The sequence below is a fragment of the Paroedura picta genome, chromosome 4 (genome assembly GCF_049243985.1).
Source record: "Paroedura picta isolate Pp20150507F chromosome 4, Ppicta_v3.0, whole genome shotgun sequence".
NCBI lineage: Eukaryota > Metazoa > Chordata > Lepidosauria > Squamata > Gekkonidae > Paroedura > Paroedura picta.
Window position 1 is genome coordinate 123,312,914 of NC_135372.1, and position 15,415 is coordinate 123,328,328.

Genomic DNA, 15,415 nt, shown 5'->3' on the forward strand with positions numbered 1-15,415 from the left:
TCTCATCATCTTTTGCTACTGATGGTCTTTAACTTCTTTTTGGCTACCAATATCCCATGGCCATCAAAGCAACAATGGTTGGGGCTTGAAATAAGTAGTGAAGCCCGTTCAGCAGTCAGCATTCAGGCAGCCATCCTGTAAGAGGACAAATCTCACAGAACTCATCATCCTGTTTCCTTGTCATGGTTCACCCCCTTGGAACTGGTCCTAAAACTATTAGCTAATTGAGGATCCTGGAAGAAAATTTCTTCTGAAACAGGTCTGGAAAAGCCTAGCAACATAATGAGTTAAATACAGAAAATTCAACAATGTCATAGAACAACAAACGGTATACAAGTGTTTATGCAGTTTTAATACTCACTGAATTTTCTTCATCATCATGATACAACTCACGCTGCTGAGCTTCCTGCATTTTCAGTTTAATATCCATTGCTTCATTAATTAAATCTCGCAGAATGAAAACTCCTTTGGCATTTTTAACAAATGGGTGCTAAAACACACATTGAAAAAAAATATTCATATTGTATCTACAGTTTCAATTGAAATGTAGCAGCAAAAAAAATTCTACACCCCCCACTTTTCACTGCCCGAAGGAGTCTCAGTGTGGTTCACAATTGTCTTCCCTTCCTCTCCCCACAACAGACACCCCGGGAGGAAGGTGAGGCTGAGAGAGCTTCCAACAGGACTGCTCAGTCCGAATAGCGCTATCAGGGCTGTGATGCGCCCCAGATCACTCAGCTGACTGCATGTAGGAGGAGCAGTGAATCAAACCCAGCTTGCTAGATTAGAAACCACCACTCTTAACCACTGCCCCAAGATAATGTTGAAGTGTTCCCCGCTCTGAAATCTAAACCTGGTATGAAAATTCTCAGTTGAAGGCAGGAAAGATTTAACTCAAGTTTATTCATGTCCTTTAATTCAGCAGTCCCCAACCTTCTTGCAGTCGGGGACCGCCTCCGAGGGTGGAAGAGAGCTGGCAGTCCAGCCGCCGTAGCTGCATGTAAACGCGCAGGTGCAGTTGCCGCACATGCGCGTTTTCGCCACTCGGTGGCGCTAACGCGCATGCGTGGAGCTGCCGCACGTGCGCGTTTTCGCCAGCAGGGGGCGCAAACATGCATGCGCGGCAGCTCTGCGCGTGCGCATTTGTGTTGCTGGCGTGCCGGCGGCCGTGCCTGCCTCTTCCCCCCCTCTCGCTGCGGGTGGGGGGGAGGCAGGCGCGGCCGCTGGCGGCCCGGTACCATGGCCTTTGCGGCCCACTACCGGGCCATAGACTGGGGGTTGAGGACTCCTGCTTTAATTTGTTCATCAAGGGTAACCAGAGTTGGTTTTTAATTTTACTTCTCCACATTAGAAGAAGAGTTGGTTCTCATATGCTACTTTTCTCTACCCAAAGGAGTCTCAAAGTGGCTTACAATCCCCTTCCCTTTCCTCTCCCCACAACAGGCTGAGAGGGCCCTGATATTACTGCTCAGTCAGAACAGCTTTATCATTGCTGTGGCAAGCCCAAGGTCACCCAGCTGGTTGCATATGGGGGAAGAAATCAGAAATTGAAGGTTCACAGTCTGAACAAGTTCAGTTCAAGCACATTATAACTTCATTACAGTAAGATATCAGTAATCTGTTCTTAATTTTGCAAACATATAAACTAAGGAGTACTTCACTTCACCTTAAAATACATAGAAGCTACAAAAGGGAGCCTGCCAACGAATACAGCTACCTCCAGAGACACCCCTCCTCCCAACAATGGGTCTGACAATATGCTCTCCTGCACACAGGGACTTGGGAATGAGCCTCTGAATTAAGTCCCTGCTTGAAAAATGTACAGTCTGCTTGTTAGCGATCGCAAAACAGCTGAGGAACAAAAGCAGAAGGAATCCAATGGATGATTTAGCCTGATATCCTAGAACAAAGCATGACACCCTATACCCAGAGTACCTTGTTAGATGCTTGTCTTGCTTCATTTGAACTCCCTGGGAGAACATCACACACCACACAAGCAGCATGTTACATTGCAGAATCACTCTTCAAATGCTAAGAACTTCCTGACAAAGTCTACCTTACCATACTATGATTCAGACAGGCTCTCAAAACTTATTCAAACACCCATGGGGTACATCAGTCACAGGGAGATGGGTTCAAAAAGCCTGAACCCATCAGCTACAAGTCTCAGAGGAGACAGATGTGTGGCTTCACGGCTATACACAGAATTCAGCTTTCAGCCTGCATTAGTCCATTTGCTGGACAAACATTTTTAGCAATGTGCCACTCGTCTAATTCTTCTCCTCTTCTGAATGCACACAACTGGCTTACCACAGGCTTGCAAACTAAGGGATGCAGCCTCTTCCTGCAGCTACCCAGATGGTCATGTCAATTACCCTGAATGTTTCCATCTGTGCACCAAGACTGCAGGAGACACTCAATAACTGCAGCAGAGCCATGGAATTCCCTCTCTTTCTGTCTCCCTGGTACTCTGCAGAATCACACTGTGAGCATTTTCAGGAAGCTGATGGCTACCAGTAATTCATTTTAAAATTATATGAGATTTTAATTAAAACATGGTTTCCCCCTTTTGGTGATGTGCTCCTACCCAACTCAGCCCCTTCAAGCCAAAAGAAGTTCCGATTTCATCTAAAATGTTAGCTTTCTCTAAAAGATTGGCAGTCAGTACAATATGCTAATTAAAAGCTATGAGCTACACATCTGAAGAAACACCCCCCCCCCATATAAACCCCACCTTACCTACAAAGTCACCAGGTGTCCACAGTCTAGTAGTCACATACCCATATCTAATATGGGGATAACTGATTTTATTGGTTTACCTTAACAACGTTGTTAAAAGATTACTGAAATAATATATGTTATATGAACCACTTAGTTTTTTCTCCAAGTATTATTATAGTTATCAAATGTAATGCTGATGAGTCAAACACAGGCAGGGAGTACTATTAAAGACGAAGCACAAAGAACTGAGCAGAAAAGTTGCTATGCTAGGGAAGCAACAAGTGTTCTAGAAGAATATACTTATGTTACTGGGGGGGGAATCGCCCTCATTCAAAAGTGTTCTTCACATCCCACCCTGCAGGTACTGACCTGAAGCAGCTGTGTAGCAGTGGCTCTTTGCTCTGGACACTTCACAAGACACTGTTTCACAAAATCTGTGAATTCATCTGACCAGTGTTCCGGTTTCCGGAATGTTGGAGGTGGATTTGTAGGAATCATGAAAATTGCCTGCAAGCAACAATAATAGCTTTTCACCTCCACTGCATGTTTCACTTGTCAAAATGCTGAATAAAAAAGGCCAAACACACTGAAAAACCTAAACAGCCATAATGCACTCCACTGGTATTCAGCTTTAATGGTTGGGGTGAAACCTTTCATTTCATAAATGGACATAATGGAAGCTCCAACAGATTACCTTCCAGTTCTGCTTAATATATGTTGGACACATTTCCTTGCTGTGGGTTGCTAGACTGTACCAACATGTGCCCATAAACAGTTCCAACACCAACACTCTGCTGTTGCAAATATAACTTACACTTTCAGCAGTGTATTAAAATGGTAAGTTTTGAACCAACATTTTCTAGTTCAAGAAAAAAAAAACTCAGCCAATGACTGCAACAACACGATTATGTTATTCCATATCTGTGGAATATGCTTTACTAAACGAATCTAGTTCTGTGAAAGAATGGGAGATGCACATAGTGCCACCCCTGGAGTTCAGTGCAGGATGCAAATGTACAACCAGCATCTTGAAGACTAACAAGGACCAAGGCAGATCTCCAGCTAGGAACAGAAGCAATGCTAAACACTTTCTACTCAACACATCTAGTATATTTTGACTTGGCTTTAGTTTGTTTCTTCCTCAAATCAACTTGTTAGTTCCCACCCACTTTCCTTCCCACCAAATAAGATTAGGTACTCAGGCATTAATTTCCTTAATTAGTTGGGGTACAAGAAACCTGACTGTTTTTGCATCAGAGGAAGGAGTACACCAAGAATGAGTAAAGCACCAGATGCCTACCTGGTGGAACGAGCTCCCGGGTGAACTGCGGGCCCTGCGGGATTTGTCAGCATTCCGCAGGGCCTGTAAAATGGAGCTCTTCCACCAGATCTATGGTTGAGGCTGGGGTCAGCGAATCAGGGACATCGCTCCCCCTTCCCAGGAGTCGGAGAGTATGCTACTCCCCTCCATCCTCTCCTCCTCACCTTTATTTGATAGTGAGAGAGGGACGGGATTTTTTAGCCGCCATGTTGGTAGTTTGAGGTTTTAATGGGAGAGGCGGGAAATAAATCTAAAAATAATAAAAATAATAAAAATAATAAAAATAATAAAAATAATACAAATAATACAAATAATACAAATAATACAAATAATACAAATAATACAAATAATACAAATAATACAAATAATACAAATAATACAAATAATACAAATAATACAAATAATAAAAATAATAAAGCAGAGACCCAAGATTTGCTAGTAAGACAGTAAATCACCTAAATGAAAGACATATGACTTAAAAGTAATGATCACAAATGCCATTTTGTTACAAATCAGGGAAGAGGTGCATATCTATAACCAGCCTGGTTTAAGAATGTAATCATGATGTCTTACAAATATACCAAAGTGAATGTGTACAACTTAATTGGAATATTTCTGGATCAGCGGGAAAAGTTCTCCATTGCTAAGGAAAATCTAGTTTAAACAGGCCTGGAAATAAATGCAACAAGAATAGTTTGATCTGATTCCATAAGTAAGATCAACCACCATGCAGTGGTGCTCTTCAAGCTTCCCAGGAGTGGAGCTCCCAGGCTTCTACCCAGTACTTGCCCTCATTGGGTGAATATCAGCATATGGTGGTTTTCCTTCAGCCATTTCAATGGCAGTAATGCCCAAAGACCAGATGTCTGCCAAACAGTTATAGCCGATTTCCTGGATCACTTCTGGTGCCATCCAAAACGGAGTTCCTATCACAGTGTTTCTTTTAGCCATGGTATCCTAAAACAAATAATAGGAAAGTAACATTTATCCTACTAATAAAGCAAGCATGGCAACAAAGAGAGGAAGGCATGCAGGGGAGTTTCCCACAAGACACTGGAAAGTATATATTTCTTTGCACACAAATGGAATTAAAATGACATTCCAACCCTTAACATATTTAAATCAATGGCAATCAAGTCTAAGTAAATGGCTATTACGTCAAGGTAGGCACAGCCCGAGCAGTCTGGACTAGCCTGAGTTGAAAGCTAAGTAGAGTAAGCATTTGGATGGGAAACCACGTTTGCTCATCTCCTACCTTGACAACCTCATGAGGGATTGTCAGAAATCAGCTGTGACTTGTCAACACTTCATTAATAATGTTGGGGGGGGGGAGATTATTCATACCAACCATGGGCACTCATAACTGCCTTAGAAACATACATGTCCACAGCTAACCTTCTAACCACCAGCAAGTATATATTGCAATTTCATCATTAAAAATCTAATTGCACCCATTTATCTTAGCCGGATTCCCCTGCCTCCCCATCAGATATTATAAACACATATGTGTGAACAATTGCTACTCACTGTAAGTTGGCCTGCTACCCCGAAGTCTGCAAGCTTAGCATGCCCTTCAGTATTTAGTAGTATGTTGCCAGCTTTAATGTCACGATGTATTTTCCTCATGAAATGCAAGTATTCTAGTCCTTTAAGTGTTGATTGTATTATTGTAGCTATTTCATCTTCCAACAACTAGAGACAGAATGGAAGCTATCAGCAAATTATTATTATTTTTAGGTAGATTTATTTCCCGCCACTCCCCGTAGGCTTGTGGCGGGTCACAGGAGTCTTGTCCCCATTAAAATACCCATTAAAAGACTTTAAAACAATCCCAACATGGCAGAAAGTCTCATTATTCCCACCCCTGCTATCAGAGCGGCAGGGAGGATGGGGAGGAGATCTAACTTACTAGGTCCGGGGGGGGGGGGGGGGGAGAATACTGACTCTCATTCACTGGCCCCGGCCTCAACCAAAAACCTGGCGAAAGAGCTCCGTCTTGCAGGCCCTGCGGAAAGCTGGTAAATCCTGCAGGGCCCGCAGCTCACCTGGGAGCTTGTTCCACCAGGTAGGGGCCAGGCCTGAAAAGGCCCTGGCCCTGGTTGAGGCCAGGCACGCTTCTCTAGGGCCAGGAACTTCTCTAGGGCCAAATGCTAGTGCGCTTTTCTAGGGCCAAATGCTAGCAGTGGACATTGCCCAGTAACATATGCAAGGCTACCCTGCCTATAAAGAATCATAGAGTTGGAAGGGATCTCCAGGGTCATCTAGTACAATCCCCTGCAAGTGCAGGAAATTCACACCCACAGTGACCCCAATTCCATGCCCAGATGATGCCTCCCCCCCCCAAAAAAAACCCAGAATCCCTGGCCAGTCCGGCCTGGAGGAAATTCACCTCCCAACCCCAGAGTGGTGATCGGCATTTCCCTGGGCATGCAAGAAAGAGCCACAAGAGGCAAGCACGGACACAATCTCTTCTGCTCACCCACTGACAAAATGACTAAATTAATTGAATCTGCATTTCTGCAAGCAGGTTATCTAGGCTCAGCTTTAACACTTCCAAAAAAAGAGAACCCACCACCTCCTGAGGAAGCCTGTTTCACTGAGGAACCATTCTAACTGTCAGGAACTTCTACCAGATGTTTAGCTGAAATTTCTTTTAAATTAATTTCATCCCATTGATTCTGGTCCAGCCCTCTGGGGCAACAGAAAACAGCCATGCTCCATCCTCTGTGTGACAGCCCTGCAAGTACTTGCAAATGTTATGTCTTATTACTCTGCACAGAATGAATTGGGTCACGCTATTATGACGCACATTACTTACTAAGCCCCATTGCCTAGGAATCATTGGTGCTAAATGCACAAAAGCATCTAGTCTAGTAAAAATAAGCTTGGCGAACTTTTTCAAAAGCTGATCTTCAAAAAGCTGATGCTGAAAGTAGCAGGCCCTCTGCGGCTAAAAAGTCTCATAGCTTAAGGGAAGATGGGTGGATGAACTTTTGTGTGTGCTAGAAGTGCAGTGCACTGTTAGTGGAAGAAAAATGGAAGAATAGTTGCATCTGGTTCCCTCTCCTTACTGAAGAGCCCCAAGATTACGTGGATTTGCAAGGAAGGTCTTTTGTCCACATGATCCTGCAACCTTGACCTCATTTTTTAAAGTCCCTGAGGAACAGGAGGGTAGGAAATAACCATATAGCTAAAAATGTGACATTATGGGGATTGTGAGGATCTATTTATTTTATCTTTAAACAGCCCCGTGGCGCGGAGTCAACTTGGTCGGGAGAGGTGGGATATAAATTGAATTATAAATAAACTAGTAAAAAAGCCCATTGTATCCGAAATACAATGGGCGCTAGCAGACTGGGGCAGAAGAAAAGGTGGCTTACCGTTGAGCGGGTGGGCTCCCTGGCGGCGTCTTCTGGCTGGCGGCCATTTTCTTTACGGAGGCGGCGTGTGCCGGGCCGCTAAGGACCTGGGGAGCTGTTTTCTCCCTCCCACCCCCCCGATTTGGAAAAAAGCTCCTGAGGCTCCAGGGAAGGCGCTCCGCGGCTCTATGAGCCGCGGAGCGCCTTCCCCGGGGCTTGGGAGCCTTTTCCCCTCCCACCCGTTGCAAAAAAAAGCTCCCCAGGCCCCGGGGAAGGCACTCCACGGCTCTGCGAGCCGCAGAGTGCCTTCCCCGGGGCTTGGGGAGCCTTTTTCGTTCCCCCCCCAAGCCTTCTCCCGGCCGGCGGAGCGGCCTCGTGGCGTCTACGACGGCGCGAGGCTGCTCCACCGGCCGGGAGAAGGCGGCCAGGCCCACCCGCCCCCTGAGGCTCTCCGCCAGCTGGGAGAAGGCTTGGGGGGGAACGAAAAAGGCTCCCCAAGCCCCGGGGAAGGCGCTCCGTGGCTCGCAGAGCCTCGGGAGCTTTTTTCCAAATCGGGGGGGTGGGAGGGAGAAAACAGCTCCCCAGGTCCTTAGCGGCCCGGCACATGCCGCCTCTGTAAAGAAAATGGCCGCCAGCCAGAAGACGCCGCCAGGGAGCCCACCTGTAGTGATTAGGAGTGTGGACTTCTAATCTGGCATGCTGGGTGACCTTGGGCTCGCCATGGCACTGATAAAACTGTTCTGACTGAGCAGTCGTATCAGGGCTCTCTCAGCCTCACCCACCCCACAGGGTGTCTGTTGTGGGGAGAGGAAAGGGAAGGCAATTGTAAGCCGCTTTGAGACTCCTTCGGGAAAAGCAGCATATAAGAACCCACTCTTCTTCTTCTTCTTCTAAACCAGGAGTAGTCAAACTGTGGTCCTCCAGATGTCCATGGACTACAATTCCCAGGAGCCCCCTGCCAGCATTCGCTGGCAGGGGGCTCCTGGGAATTGTAGTCCATGGACATCTGGAGGACCGCAGTTTGACTACCCCTATTCTAAACCATCTTAGGCTCAAAAGACCAGAGGCAGGACAAAAGTAATTCGACACACCTCACAGCACACTCAAGCACTACGATTCTGAAGCAGCACGTACCGTTTTATTTCGCAGTCGAATGATATCCGACACAGATCCGGCACCACAATATTCCATGACTATCCAGAGGTCCGTGTTTTTAAAATAGCTGCCGTAATATTTGACTACATGGGGACTAAAAGAAATTAGAGAACACATCACTAAAACCGTCTAAGCTGCTCACATGCTTTATTACACAGAATACAAAAAAGAAAAAAGAGCAAGCCAAGAATCTAACTAAGAGCCTTGACTTAGTACAATATACAGGTCCCATTATTAGAACAAACTCCGAAACAGGAAATCCTTTGTCACACACTGTTAATTCTGCCGTTTCACTCACATATCAAAAAGTGCATGACACACAGAGCTGCTATGAAGGGTTACAAGTTGATTTACCTGACCTACAATTGCGGCTTAATAATCCTGTTTAATAATAATTCAAGGGGAAATGACTCAAGGAAATACTTCAGTTCCACAGAAGTGATGAAAAGTTGCTAAAACTGCCACAGATGGGAGTTACAAGAATCTACAATATTTAGTTACCAATAATATAAAGACAAGGGGGCTTTGGGTGTATAAATCTGTATTTTGTTCAGTGGACTGGCTCAGTAAATTTATGATTTCATTAGCTGATAAAATGTTTTTATTTTTAATGTTTTTCACTTGGCAACACTTTACTATTTGATTGTCTTTTTATTAAAGTTGTCAGTTTGGGGCTTAAAGGCAAGGCATCTCAAAGGATGCATGCCTTGAGACAAAAAAAAAGGAGTAGTGGCTGGATTTAGCTACCGTATTTGCCGGTGTATAAGACGACTAGGCGTATAAGACGACCCCCCAACATTTCCACTAAAAATATAGAGTTTGTTGCATTACATTACAGTACTATGGGCCACTATGTGCAGCTATGTCTATCCCAACTGAAGTGCACCCGGCGTATAGGACGACCCCCCCACTTGGAGGCATGTTTTTCAGGGGGGGGGAAATAGTCTTATACGCCAGCAAATACTGTAATAATTTGTCAACGTGGGCATGATGAAGGGGTAGAGATGGATGAAGGGAACAAAGGGTAGAAAACCTATGTTGAGCACCTACCTATCACACTGCTGCATTATGGATATCTCTTTAATAATCTCCTGCAGATCAGACTCTACAGGAACTTGCTTGATTGCAACAACTTGGCCAGTCTCTTTGTGGATAGCTTTGAATACACTGCCATAGGATCTGCAGCAAGAAACAAAGTAATATATAGGATCAGAATACTGTGAAAAGCAACACAGCATGTCAAGAATCTGGAACGTATCACTGAAGAACTCAGCACTGTAATGATTAGCCAAGTTATGTACAACCATTCTGTAACAATTTTGCAAGGAATATACCACAAGCCAGAAGACCAAGAATAAAGCCTATTCCACATTATAATACTTGATGATGATAAAATATACACATACACAGAGAGAGCAATGAGAGAATCTGTCATCAATGGGGCCAAAAAGTTATGAAATGCAGAGGGCTGCAGGTAGGCCTGTGTCCCGTCTCTGCATAGCCCAAATAATCCAGACATTTGACAAAAGCAGGCAGTGCCAAAAGACTGCATAAAACCAATTAACAAAGCTTTGACATGGTTCCATGTGTTTTTTTATGTGCCTGGGAAACCACACCCCCACACTTGCACAGGGCTTTCACTACTTCCTGTGGAAGAAAAAAAGACCCATGAACATAGAAGGGTCTTCTCCTTTTTATAACATAACAGCAGGACAGCCAGATTCCATGTACCAAACCACAGGACATCAGACACATGCATGGATCATGCATCAGGCCAAGACATTTATTACATATATATATTCCAGTAGGCAACAGTGGCACTAAAGATCTCAGCGGACTTCTGGGGAATTGCTTAAGCTTAAACCCTGTAGAAATGAAAAACATCTCTGAATATAACAAACTGCATCTCCAAAACAGAGAACGTTCATGAAGTTTATGGTGATAATGAACTCTGATAGAAGGTGGGTTAACCCAGGGTAGTCAACCTGTGGTCCTCCAAATGTCCATGGACTACAATTCCCATGAGCCCCTGCCAGCAAATGCTGGCAGGGGCTCATGGGAATTGTAGTCCATGAACATCTGGAGGATCACAGGTTGATTACCCCTGGGTTAACCAAAGTAATCATTCCACTTGAACTTCCTGGCAAACAGGATGGGAAAGACTTAATGGGTACAGACTTAACCCCATTTTTCTTGAATTAAACCCAAGAAGAATGTTTTTCTATAATTTACAGAGTAGAGGAGTTGGAGTAAGTAGAACTGGCCCAGACATCCGCCTCAATGCAGATATTTCTGTGTTTGTGGTCCTTGTGGTTAGTTCTAAGAAGTCTGAACCAGTCTCAAAAGACAGACTGGAAAATGGCTGGTCCACAGCAGCTAGTCCAACAGATCTTCATGACACTGAAAACACCTTCATCCTGAGTTCCAAAACGCAGTTTTGCCCTATAAGTCATGGCATTACTTTGATGCACGGACTTTGGAGGCTCAATCCTTCCATCCTGGTAGGATGATCCATGTGACCAAAACCAGCCTCCCCTCCAAAAAATAAAAAAAAATCTTAGAAGGCAAATCTGGAAGCACTATAACAACTCCCTCACCTGGTGCTTCGAACACAAAGTCAGTACACTTCCAAGTTTCTTCACTGTACCACAATAAGCAGAAATTAAGAACTGAAGAAGCTATAGAAGAAGAGATTCCTATGTCAAGATCTTGTTCATACACACTGCTACCCAGTAGTGCATTTCCCATCTAGTATGCAGACTTCTCTTTGTTGTGACCCAGATGTAAAACATTGCACTTCTTACTGAATTGCATCTTATTTTCATTTCTCCACTTTACCGGTATTATGTATTAGTGTCATTTATATCCCGCCTTTTTCCACAAAGGGGACCCATCCTCCTCTTCTCTGTCATTTTGTTGCCACTACAACCCTGTGAAATAGGTTAGGCTGAAGTATTGTGACAGTCTCCCACTGTGCTTCCACTGAAGACGGGATTTGAACAAAGATCCTAAACTGAAATTCTAGCCACTATGTCACACTGGCTGTCATGGAGTGGCTGCTGTTGAACAGCAGCAAGCAAATGATCTTGGATGAGTCATGAAAATTGTGCGGTAGCAAGTCGTGCAGTAGCAAGTCACTCAGTAGTTGCCGCCAGCTTTGGCTGCCATGACTCCTCTCTCAAGGGCCAAAGCAATGCAATACATCAGTTTCTTAAAGCTACAGGTGCTTCTTTTATCTTTTTAGGGAGAGTTTCATCTCCCTCCATTTATTTTTTAATTTTTTTTATTTTTTTCTGCAAGCTTGGGGCATTTCTCAGATTTGTAGCAAGTCATACGTGTTCATGACCCCAATCCACAGATACAGATACAATGAATATTAGATATATTGATGATACAATGTTAGCTAAGTTCTAGGTGAAGCAATTTATGTTATGTTAAATAAGTAATTTAGGTTTGATAATTAAGTATTGCATATGTTTCTGAACCCCTCCAGACAGTTTTTCCTACAAAGCTTCAACATTTTCAGAAATGTTATATCTGTAGGCATTATATTAGTTTTAAGATAACAATTCAAGGTTTTAGTAAACTTCAAAACAGTCAGACATTAATGTGTTGCTTAAGTCAGTCTGTGCAACTCCATGAGTCTCTCTGTAAGAGACAGTCACTCTAAGTCAGGGGTAGTCAAACTGCGGCCCTCCAGATGTCCATGGACTACAATTCCCAGAAGCCCCTGCCAGCAAATGCTGGCAGGGGCTTCTGGGAATTGTAGTCCATGGACATCTGGAGGGCCGCAGTTTGACTACCCGTGCTCTAAGTGTTCAGTACATTACTCAAGAGGATGAGGAATGAGAGGTTTGTTATTTATCAGATCAGGCACTTACCCTTCTCCAAGTTTTTCTAGAACATCAAACACTTCTTCTGGTTGCTTTGTTAAACTATCTTCATCTAATTTCCTTAACTGCCTGTAATCAAAGAAAAAGATCTTGAGCTATATATATATATCTATAAAGCAGGTCTTAATACAAAAAAAAAAAACCCACAATTATTTACTATAGCAAATTCATCAGCTTTATCAGTAAAGATCACATAATTATGAATTAAATAAAGGCTACAAGCAACAAGCACAAGTTAATAACAGAAATCATGCTTGCATTTGAGACTAACATGACCACATTGACCTAAAATAAAAGAACGAAGGCCCAACTTTTCAGAAGGCACACAAACAAGACCAGTGAATGGAGGAGGGTTGTGCCTCCCCAAAAAGGAGGCTGACCAAGCAGACACGGTAGAGATGTGGGAGTAAGGGGAGATAGAGCCTAAATTTTAACGTTAACACTTTGAAGTGGCTTTTTGTCAGTTTTATTGAGCTGGGGAAAGGAGCAGGCAGCAGCACAAAAGAAGCAGAGAAGTATAAATCCAACTAAGTTTTTGCCCAGCCTTTAAACCGTCTTGTTCCAGTTTAGGAGTGCCACAAAGGCTTACTGCATGTGCCACCTTCTGGCATTGAAGGCAAGTTGGCTTCCTATGCATTAAGATCACAATTCCAAATCAAGAGTCAGCAACTGCATTTTTCAAAGCCTGTGATTATTATCACTGCTATTAAGATATATCCGTGACTGTGAGCAGATGTTTGCTACTGAAATATTTGTACCAGCAAATACTACTGCATCCAAATTAGCTCATGATCAAGCTGCATCATTAGTTAAGCAGCGAATACGGGACAATCAGCATCAACTGGACCTGAGTAAAGCTCCAACTTTTTTGGCCCCAGTTAAAAGATATGTTCTGGCCCCTGCCACTTATCTGTCTCAGCTGGTAATAAGTAAACAAAAAAGGGCATTTACACTTGCAAGATGCTCTGTCTTGCCTTCAGCTCTTGTACAGGGTTGCTATAAGAACATCCCCCTTACACTGAGAAAATGTTTTTATGGGAGAGGCGAAATTGATACAAGAGAGCATATATTGTTCCACTGTCCTGCTTAGGTAGACATTCGTAGCAACTTGATTGAACCACTCCTTAAAAAGTTGCTCGAACATCATGATGTAGATCGAGCAAAGAGGCTGCTAAGTGATTAGTCCCCCCAGGTGACAACTCAGTTGGCTAAATTTTGTGCCGCCGCCATAAAAATCTGATGCTCTAAAGTAGCATAATTTTAAGTTCTACTTTATGATCTGTTTTAAACTGTATTACATTAAATGACCATATTCTTTTGTTCTTTTATGTATTGACTTCATATAACTTGGTCTGAACGACTTGTAATAAAGTTTGATTCAGTTGGTACTACTGCATCTCAAAGTATTATATTCTGCAGATAAATTTTGATTTGTATCAAACTTTGCTTCACATGAATAATAAGTAAAAGGCTCTGGGTCTCAATTTCAACTTTGACCTTGAAATTTATTTAACCTAATTTTATTGTGATAGTTTTATATGCTAATCCTGGATCTCTTGATTCTGAAAAGTAAACCTCCTCTGTGTTCTTCTCTGAATACAGAAAAATGATAGAGTAATTAACAGCATGTCTGAAATGAGGAACCATTACTAAGACTCAAACCCAGGAAATGGCGAAAGACCACTGGCAGAGATAAGCACAACTGCAGAACTTGCTCTTCTTTGAAACCAGTAGGCTTAGAATAATTTTCACAGAAAATGAGCATAGTCTCAAACATACCTTCCTAAAAGTAGAACAAACTATTTAAAAATAGTACACATTTTTCAAAAGGAAATGAGTGCAACCCAAACTCTAACTTCAGTTTAAGTTTCTAAATAAATAGGTCATTTAACCAATAGTTTTACTGGTCAAACATTAATATTCTGATATTTAAAATATCAGCATAATAGGGTTGTTTAAAAGAGTGCGGCCAACTCTTAAAACTTAAATTACAAATTTAGTTTCTGAATCTGATGAGATCCATTTTAAAACTGCTGTCCCACAGGGGTGAGGAAACTTGCTCCAAACTCAGTGATTAAAGAGATAGCACACATATCTACATAGATATATTTTATATCTGCTGAATGTAGTTTTGACTCATTTACACAGCTGTATCCTATATCTGATGCAAGGGAGACTGGACTTGTGAAAGCTTATATCCTGGAAGTTTTTAAGGTGCTACTGGACTTGACTCTTGCTCTTCCATAGCAGACCAACATGGCTGCCCACCTAAAATATCCACACAGGTATTTTTGGCTAGGTAACATAATAAAATAAACTCAAAAAACTGGCAGTCAACTGTCTTACAACTTTGTCCTATGTAAAACTGTTCCACTTCTGTTCTATCACCATAATCTCAGACTTCTGCCTTGTCTATTCAGAACCAATTCCCATTCTATTCAGTGAGGTTTACTCTCAAGTAAAGAATGCAGCTAGTATAGCAATTTGGGCTTTAAAAAAAGGCATATGAATGTTAGAAAGCTGGTACTGAAAGAAACACAGAATTTATTCCCTGTTTTCTACCGAGGCAACTAACTTCAAACATTTTCTGGAAATACTCCAAACTCAATCAAGAACAAATTACAGATTTCAGCTTGATTTGTTTAAAAACCCATTCAAAATCACAAAACACTTGTAAAGGGCTACATAGCTCTAATGAGCCATCGAACAAAGGCAGCTGCATTCATCCCATAGTGTTCTGACCAAGAGACACTTCAAATTGTGTTATGTTTGTGATATAACATCCAATTTAACTAGAAAACATCTCTGAAATGCTCACTTTAGCATCCCTTTAATGAATTGTCATTATATTTCCTGAATTTGTTAAAACTGACTCTGCCCTGGAAAAAGGAGCACAGCAGGCAGAAGCAAGACTGAAGATCCAAGTCTAGGCATGTGTTTGTAGACATAGAGTTGGTTAGCATGTG

At 42.7% G+C, this 15,415-nt stretch overlaps 1 protein-coding gene across 2 annotated transcripts in view; it reads right to left on the reverse strand.

The window, feature by feature from the left end:
- The window catches only part of STK4 (serine/threonine kinase 4), an 80,155-nt gene that overhangs the window by 56,654 nt on the left and 8,086 nt on the right, over window positions 1-15,415 (reverse strand). For both annotated transcript variants that reach the window (XM_077335485.1, XM_077335484.1), the window contains exons 2-8: window positions 12,438-12,518; window positions 9,607-9,735; window positions 8,536-8,650; window positions 5,570-5,734; window positions 4,832-4,999; window positions 3,091-3,228; window positions 362-490 (exon numbers count right to left, since the gene is read on the reverse strand). In XM_077335485.1, the coding sequence (XP_077191600.1) occupies window positions 362-490; window positions 3,091-3,228; window positions 4,832-4,999; window positions 5,570-5,734; window positions 8,536-8,650; window positions 9,607-9,735; window positions 12,438-12,518 (925 nt within the window). The remainder of the gene's footprint in view (window positions 1-361; window positions 491-3,090; window positions 3,229-4,831; window positions 5,000-5,569; window positions 5,735-8,535; window positions 8,651-9,606; window positions 9,736-12,437; window positions 12,519-15,415) is intronic.